The sequence below is a fragment of the Ranitomeya variabilis genome, chromosome 2, assembly GCF_051348905.1.
Source record: "Ranitomeya variabilis isolate aRanVar5 chromosome 2, aRanVar5.hap1, whole genome shotgun sequence".
Lineage (NCBI taxonomy): Eukaryota > Metazoa > Chordata > Amphibia > Anura > Dendrobatidae > Ranitomeya > Ranitomeya variabilis.
Window position 1 is genome coordinate 341,077,428 of NC_135233.1, and position 9,008 is coordinate 341,086,435.

General features: G+C 44.5%; 1 protein-coding gene across 2 annotated transcripts; it reads right to left on the minus strand.

Annotated features, from left to right (window-relative positions):
* Window positions 1-1,726: 1,726 nt before the first annotated feature.
* TAF9B (TATA-box binding protein associated factor 9b) lies at window positions 1,727-8,618 on the minus strand. Of its 2 annotated transcripts, none has more exons than XM_077285394.1 (7): window positions 8,481-8,618; window positions 7,291-7,372; window positions 6,999-7,135; window positions 6,779-6,913; window positions 5,232-5,310; window positions 2,738-2,851; window positions 1,727-2,023 (listed from the first exon to the last, which is right to left on the minus strand). In XM_077285394.1, the coding sequence occupies exons 1-7, from the start codon at window positions 8,595-8,597 to the stop codon at window positions 1,857-1,859; spliced, it is 831 nt and encodes a 276-aa protein (XP_077141509.1). In that variant the 5' UTR covers window positions 8,598-8,618; the 3' UTR covers window positions 1,727-1,856. The 2 variants fall into 2 exon arrangements, with proteins under 2 accessions (XP_077141509.1, XP_077141508.1); XM_077285393.1 differs by lacking the exon at window positions 8,481-8,618 and adding an exon at window positions 7,972-8,146.
* Between the last annotated feature and the right edge of the window lie 390 nt (window positions 8,619-9,008).

Below are 9,008 nucleotides of genomic sequence, written 5' to 3' on the forward strand. Positions count from 1 at the left end.
TTTGCTGATTTTTCCGGAGGTTCCCAATGCAATAATATAGTGAGAAATCCGCAAAATTAATGAACATGCTGCGTTTTTTACCGCGATGCATTTTTTTAACGGAACAAAACGCATCATGTGCACAAAAATTGCGGAATGCATTCTAAATGATGGGATGAATAATGTATGCGTTTTTTTTAGCGAAACAAAAATACGAAAAATGTGTAGCGTGTGCACACAGCCTTACAGTGGTTTAAGAGACAATGTCCATATGCCATTTTCTAGGAACCATTTACTAGGGATCCCCTAGTACTGCTAGAGTCCCCAGATTGTTATCTGCTCACCCTTTGCTACTTTTAAATGAAATGCCCTTTTGTTTACATTTTAATGAATCATTTTAAATTATTTTGTTGAATAAAAATTGGAGATTCTAAGCTGTCATGTTTATGCCTCTTGATCATCTGATTGGTTGGTTAAGGCTATAGTATTAATTATTTAGCAAACATAGTTAAACAACAAAAAAAACTATTGTGGAATTGCACTTTTTTGGCAATTTCACCGCACTTGGATTTTTTTTCCCTGTTTTCCAGTACACGATATATTAAAACCAAATGTTCAAAAGTACAACTCGTCCCGCAGAAAACAAGCCCTCACATAACCAGATCGATGGAAAAATTAAAAAAAAAAAGTTATGGCTCTGGGAAGGAGGGGAGCAAAAAAACAAAACCACAAAAACGAAAATTCCTCCGGGGGTTAATGTATAGTGGAGGGAGCAGATAGAAGATTCCATAATTATATCATTCCAGTGCCCAACATTTAAGGAACCAGAAAGATTATTTTAGGCACGGCCATACCCCACGTATAAGCATGATTTGCTGCCAAGGCTCATGGAAGGGCTCAGAAGGCTTTGCTATTGTCCTTTCATTACCAGCCCCTCCCCCAAAATATCACATCCATACGTGCCATTACAAGGTTTGCGGTGTTACAGAATAGTCTCACAAGCATAAAGCAAATACGACGACGCGGGTTGTTAGATGAGCAAATCCTTATAGGTCTATAGTGTCAACCCAACAGCAGCACCGCTATCTGCTCCTTTATAAGCTGACACAGGAGAACCCTACTAAATTACCTCCACTGGGCTATTGGCGAGCGTGCCTCTGACAAAATCACCAAAAACAAAGTCTACAATCTGTCCGGACAGCCTAGCACCACACAGGGCAATTAGCATTCACCAAGAAGCACCAGAATTGGCAGGTCTGTCGTTATCGCCCTTTCTTTTTTGCAGATGAGAGCAGAGTATATATGACAGACGCAAATGTCTGGAGGTGCCGTGGTTCAGCAGTGGTCAGTGATGGTCTGGTAAGTCATATCCCTGCAGGGGCGCATAAACCTTTAGGTTCTAACTACTGGTACACTGACTGCTGTTGGCTAGCCACATGGAAACGTTCACTTTGATATTCAGGGTGACTTGGAATCCAGCCCATAGTCGCTTGATGATTTTGATTTCAATAGACCTGTCATTCATCATTTTAAGTGTTCAGTTCAGATCATCTAATATTTCATTAGACTTATCTTTTTTCATAATAACCCCTTTTTTCCACATACAAATAAATAAATAAAATCCAAATTAATATATTTTGGATGTGTAATGTCATCACTTGTCCATAATTGGATACACACATTTAAATTAAAATTTTATTTTTTACTGCCTTTAGATAAAATATGTTGTCATTATCCTTGCTCTAGTTTAAAAAAAAAAAAAAAAAAAGTCCATAATTTTTTTTTTCTTTTTACATGAAAAAAAACAAAAAAGAAAAAAAAAAAGTCTTCTTCCCCTTTGGGGCATACAGTGCACTGGTTATTTACAAAGATCATGTCTACATGGCATCATAGTCCTCCTCATCTTCATGTTTTCGCTTCAGTGGATTGGATTCCGTTGCTGTATTCTGTGCCGACACCATGTTGGTTGTAATGAGGATATTTTTGGAGCCGATCAATGAAGGGTTAATCAGGACATTTTGAACTGATGGGGTTGTAGGAGTTGCTGTAAGAGAACAAAAAAAAATGTGATCATAAGTCTATAGCAGTCACAATTTTATTAATTTTTTTTGAAAGCTATGCTTTAAAGTTGCAGGCCCTTTAATTATAAGCAGATAAGTGGGGTCCGGAAACCCCCACCAAGTGATCAAAACACCTCTTGGAAGTGCAGCGGTCCTGCCTGAGAACAAGCCTAAGACTTTCTATTGAATGCATATTCTGCTCTTTACACGAGGTCGGGCAAGAACTGTGCACCTCTAAGTGGTGTTTTAACCAATCGGTGGGGGTCTCAGAACACCATGCATGTTTTACAATCTGTGCACCCTCTGATTATTTGCAGCAGATTTTTCATCAGCAAAAACCAGATCGTTAGAGTATGTTCACATATTGCATTTTTGTTATGGAAAAACGTACATTTTTTTTTATGCAGCAAAAATGTCTGCAGCAAATATTTAAATTGTACACATTAACCTTAGCAGGAAAAACACTGCATAAAATATATTTCTTTATACTGGGTACACAGGAGCTGGTCTCTGAAACAAGCTGCCCAATATTCAGGCAGCATGAATCATATCAGCTGCCAGGTTCCCTTTACACCGCACGTGATCACTGGATAGATGGAGAAGAGTCATGGAGGATTTTATTTGACACTTTCTTTAAGAAAATAGTTTAAAAAAAAAGAAGTGTATTTATAAAACAGAAACACCAAATATATACTGACCTGTTTTAACTGCGGTCTGAGAAGTTGGAATCTGTACGGTAAATCTTTGGCCAGCGAGAGCCACTTGAGTGCTGCCAACCTTAGAAACAGACACAGTCTGAGCTGCTGGTGTCCCTGAGGGTAAAAGAAGAACAACAAAAAAAAAATAATCAAATACAGATTGGCAATAAATTGCAAAAAAAAATGAGATTTGGCATGTCAGCCATGCAGATGTGCCTGGAGCAATTACAATCACTGCTCGCAGCACAGAGCGGAGGCGGTAAGCACACCCCGATGCTGACCGACAGCAGGCCCAGCAGTGTAGATGGTTTCTCAGCCTGTACCTTTGATAAGGATACCCCAAAATAAAAGTAATAGGCCCCGATTCATCAACTCTGAGTTGCGGAAAAATGTTGCAACCTTCTGTGTTTTCATGCCAGTTTTGCCCAACTCCTCCAGAATTGGTGGAGCTGGGATGGGAAAAGGATGTGATGCCACAGCTCATCTAATACATGACAAGCGATGGTGACATTTACGCCAGAAATCTTACTCCAGTCCCTGACTGGAGTAAGGGTACTGTCTCACTAGACGATTTACCAACGATCACGACCAGCGATACGACCTGGCCGTGATCGTTGGTAAGTCGTTGTGTGGTCGCTGGGGAGCTGTCACACAGACCGCTCTCCAGCGACCAACGATGCCGAGGTTCGCTGGTAACCAGGGTAAACATCGGGTTACTAAGCGCAGGGCCGCGCTTAGTAACCCGATGTTTACCGTGGTTACCAGCGTAAAAGTAAAAAAAACAAAAAACGTACATACTCACCATCTGATGTCCGTCAGGTCCCCTGCCGTCTGCTTCCCGCTCTGACTGAGTGCCGCCGTACAGTGAGAGCAGAGTGCAGCGGTGACGTCATCGCTGTGATCTGCTCTCACTTTCCGGCCGGCAGTCAGTCAGAGCGGGAAGCAGACGGCAGGGGACCTGACGGACATCAGATGGTGAGTATGTACGGTTTGTTTTTTTTTACTTTTACGCTGGTAACCACGGTAAACATCGGGTTACTAAGCGCGGCCCTGCGCTTAGTAACCCGATGTTTACCCTGGTTACCAGCGAACGCATCGCTGGATCGCTGTCACACACAACGATCCAGCGATGACAGCGGGAGATCCAGCGACGAAAGAAAGTTTCAAACTATCTGCTACGACGTACGATTCTCAGCAGGGTCCCTGATCGCTGCTGCGTGTCAGACACTGCGAGATCGTAACTATATCGCTAGAACGTCACAAATCGTGCCGTCGTAGCGATGAAAATGCCACTGTGTGACGGTACCCTAAGATTCATGGCAAGGCACCTTCCGTTTGTCAAACGCGCCAGATTCATTTAGAGGTGTGAACTGTTAATGAATTAGGAGACATTGATTCCACCTCGCCTTCTCATCAAGACATGAAATGAAAAATCGCTGGTATTGATAACTCAGAGCCATAGATTAAAGGGAACCTGTCACCCCCAAAATTGAAGCTGAGCAAAGCCCACCGGTTTCAGGGGCTTATCTACAGCTTTCTGTAATGCTGTAGATAAGTCCCCGGATGTAACCTGAGAGATGAGAAAAAGAGGTTAGATTATACTCACCTGGGAGGCGGTCCAGTCCAATGGGCGTCGCGGTCCGAAACCTCCTATCTTCATAGAATGACGTCCTATTCTGGTCTTCACGCTGCGGCTCCGGCGCAGGCGTACTTTGTCTGCCCTGTTGAGGGCAAAGTACTGCAGTGCGCAGGTGCCGGGAAAGGTCAGAGAGGCCGGGCGCCTGCGCACTGCAGTACTTTGCTCTGCCCTCAACAGGGCAGACAAAATACGCCTGCACCGCAGCGTGAAGAGAAAGAAGAGGACATCATCGTAAGAAGATATGAGGCTCCGGAGCGCGACGCCCATCGGACCGGATTGCAGCGGGAACGCCCAGGTGAGTATAATCTAACCTTTATTTCTCATCTTTCAGGATACATCGGGGGCTTATCCACAGCATTACAGAATGCTGTAGATAAGCCCCTGATGCCGGTGGGCTTAGCTCATCTTTGATTTTGGGGTGACAGACTCCCTTTAATCCTCTTCAGCTACTGATTTCTTTTCCAGACCCCTTATTTGACTCACTATTGTAACCCTTACAGATCATAATGCTAGAAACAGGATCTCTTAGAATACAAAACCTTATGGCACATAGGAAAAATGCAGCAGATTTACCACTGTCCGTTCACTTGCGGACAGTCGGTCTCTTTTTGGATTGGATTCTCCATTGTTAGCAAAATGCATGAGGTTCTAAGAAATCTGCAAAATATGTCTATAGAGTACACGGACAGGCACTATGGATCAGTTCAGGTGGTGGCATCCCGGCATGTTCTTTGCAATGACATCCAGAGTGGAGTTTAATTATAGCAAGTCTGCAGTCAAAAAGCTCTGTAACATGGCCACAGAGTAAAAAAAAAAAAAGGGGAATCCTGACGTACGGACTGCTGCAATGCTTACCTATCGTAGGCGTACTGGGTCTGCTGGATACAGCCCCCACGCTTAACCTGGGGACGGTGATTCTGCTCCCTGATGGAATCTGTAACAGAGGAAAGAAAATGCAGGAGGCACTAAACATCCCATACATGAATGCCTCAGATGGATGAGTGTGCAAGTGCTTAGGAAGACGCACTTGGCAGACGTGGATGTCTTACAGGCTTTTATAAGAAACCACACTGGAGATTTCCATCTAGTCCTAGGCTGTCTTAGAAGTGACGCCAGCCACGGGGATCATACTGCCGGGGCCAACGATCTTGGCAGGTAACAGGCCACATCCTTTCATAGCATGCTACTAGTAATAAATCAGGGTGCCAACTACCTATGATATGATGTAGTTTTATGTCACGGCGTAAGAAGGGGGTAAAGGGCCATCTCATTGTTGTAGTTGGTTTACAGACACTTGTCTAATATGCTGCTCACTGACAGCCGTAATAACGTACTGCATGCAATCACCTGCTCGATCGGGAAAATAAAATGTATATCTTTCCGACAACAGTTGTTTCAGAGGACTCTAATACACCAAAAATAATCAACGCTCCCCCATGGTTTTACTGAACCAACGTCAGATCACCATAAATCTGCAGCACAAGCTTGGGGAGACCGTGAACACTGATAGAGGGCAGCCATCTGTGTTAGACAGTTCCTCAATCCTGCTCTCCTCTATGGTCAGATAAGTCTCCCTGTAAATAATAACAGCACGCCCCCAGGAGGAAGCGGAAGCGAAACGCGCGTCAGGGTTGTCAAGGTGCAGCGTGCCATGAGGCAGGGGAACAGCGAGCCTGTTCAGGTAATATGTATTGGGCAGTTTGCCCTTAACCTCGTGTGATGCTCTGTATATTGTAGAGGTGTTACTTTTATGGCAGTTGTAATGAGCGGCGGTTTTGTCTGGAGATATTTTTTGGATGGTGGGGTTTTTTGCCCTAGGCTTTACTGATGTAGTATGAGTCTATGGGATATGAAATATGTGCAATATTTGGTGGCCCCAGTTTTGATTATCTGAGATGGGGTTTGGCTTTGGGTATATCCCCCCTATGTATGACCACCTGTTGTTCAATTAGTGATTATCTCTGTCGCATTGTCATGGTAACATTCTGAGCACTCACCGTGGGAACAGGTATGGAGGCAGATGTAATTTTTAGTAAGATCACTGTATGATTAGGGTATTAACTACAAGGTAATGTCCTTCTGGTGATTACTTAAAATCTTGATAAATTCTATACACCTGCTGTTCCCGTCGCCCACCTTGTCATAGCAAATTAATCTGATTTTGAGGCACTGTTTTAATGTTTTCTATTGTGTAAATGTGAATAAAGGTTTCTTTTTAGTACTTAAACACTTCTTGACTGAGTATAGTTTAATAACTTTACGGTCAATATGTTTAAAATAATAACACCTGCAGGATATAATAAAGGGTTAAATCCGTCAGACAGGGGATAGTTTACTGATCAGTGACATCGAGAACAGGGCTGCTCTAAAAATTAATCTTCAGACACTTGCTATGTCCTCACCTTTTTCTGTATGGTTTTTAGCCTGTAGTTTGGTGCAGTCAGGCAGTATCTATCCGGTGGCAGCCGGGGTCCTGCATACGGTTTGATTAATGGTAGAGGTGTCTGGTTCTTTTGCCTTGAAATATCTAATAAAAACTAAATAAAAACTAAATAAATAAATTGAAAATGTAGCTAAATAAAGATCACATTACCATATACTCCAGCTAATCCCACTACTCACGTCTCTAGGAGGAGGAGAAGTGAACGACTGGTCTGTTCTACACTGGATTGCCAGCCTGACATCGTCGGCATCGATGTTATTCTTCTTGGCATGACTGGAGTAAATCTTTGCATCCTCCAGAATTGTGGTCACATATCCTAAATAAAAGCGGGATTGATATACGAGTAGGTACAATAATAAAGGCAGCATTGTTAGAATTAACATGAGAGTCTGTGGATGACGCAAATCGAAGATGTATCCATCAGAAAATCCTTATAGCCCTGTCTGCGGAGACTCGGAGTGTGACACTTACTGTATGTGAACTCCAGCATCTGGTTAATGACCCTCGGCTCGTACTCTGTGATCCCCATGTCCTTCAGAATCTGGGCCATCACCTGAGCGCAGAACATTGAGAGAAGAGGTCACATCACCGGATAATACTTAGAATAATATTACAAGGTTATATATCAGCAAAACTGCAGATGGTTACTAACAGCGGGGCTTTACTAACTAAGAGGGAGTGTCGGCAAAAAACCACTGTCCAAACCAAGCACAGGCGCTCGTGCACCCCTAACGTGGTGGGGCAGCTCAGTGCAGATTCCCGCCTCTCTCTGCCCCTGAGCGTCTGGCTCCCGTCTATCAAAAAGAAAAAGGTGGAGGTAGATGAGAAAACAAGTCGTCAGGAAAGTCATACTGAGGACCTGTGCTTGGTTTGAACAGTCATTTTGCTCCGAGAGACACCTTTTAAACCAGACACTGATACATATATTGTACTAATCTGTTATTAAATAATGATTGTAGATGTTACATTCTATTTTCAGTATATGAAAGCGGGAGCATCATCCGGACCAAGCTCCGGTCAGCAGCTCTCAGAGGCTCGCTTTACTGCAGACGCGTAGACGGCAATAGACAGGAGAGGCCTTGTGGGCATGCTCAGTGGCCTGTGCAGAGGCTGTTTTTCCGGGTAAGGGGAGGAGATGAGCTGTGACATCACCTGTGATCCTGGTGGTATTGGGATCGCTGCCATATAATGATGTGTACTGGACAGAAATGCTGTGCTGGATGAGTGGCCCCCCGCTGCAGAGGATGGGGGACCCTCTGTCGGCAGGCGCACGTGAATGCTGGGAGATTCACAAGAGACCACCATTGCCATTCTCCGTTACCATGGAGACTGATTAGGGTATCATCGGGGGCGACCCCTCTGATCTGCAAGGTCCACATTACATTTACACAGACTGGACAATAAATCTAATTATGGCAGGTGGGTGACTGGTAAAGCGGGGGCAGTGGAGGCTGTGATCCAGGTCCCGGTACAACACGAGATCTGTCTGCAGTGGAGCAGCCCTTTAAGGCAATAACTTCTGGGAATGAAGGCGTTAACTGCCCGCGCTGCAGGTATAACGTACGAGGTGATGGTTATAAAACAAATCCCCCCACACGGAGACTCGTCCTCCTCCCAGAGCACCACCCTGAGCGTTGTGTCCCCTCTGCAGCCCCCAGTACCTGAGCATCCTTGGGCGCACTCTTCGGAGACGCCATCTTCGCCTGCTCCATAGCGTCTAACATTGGCTCTGACAAACTTCCGGCAAACGCCACGAAGAAACACAATAGGCGGTGCATGGTTCAACTTCCGTCCGTATAAAAGCGCCATGTTTGTAGAGGAAGCGTGGCACTTCCGGTGTAGAGCAGAGCGCCACCTGCTGGTGGACCTGAGAAGTGTATATTGCTGTGTAGATGGATACAGCCGCTGTGTCTCCAGGACACAGTGCAGACCTGTATTGCGGCCGGGGAGGACGGTTCTTATCTGTGCTAGATAGCATGAAAGCATGGTCATGGGGGAATCCAGGGGCAGACACGTCATAGGGGCAGCTAGGGGGCCACTACCGCCTCCAAATCAGCAAGCAGCTTCTCTCATAGACTTGTACTGCAGTTTGGTGTATTTTTTTACACAATTCAGTGCCTAGTCTTCATAAATACAGGAGTTTCTTGCCATGGCTTTGTCATTTTTTGCTCACAATAATTTTTTGTTTG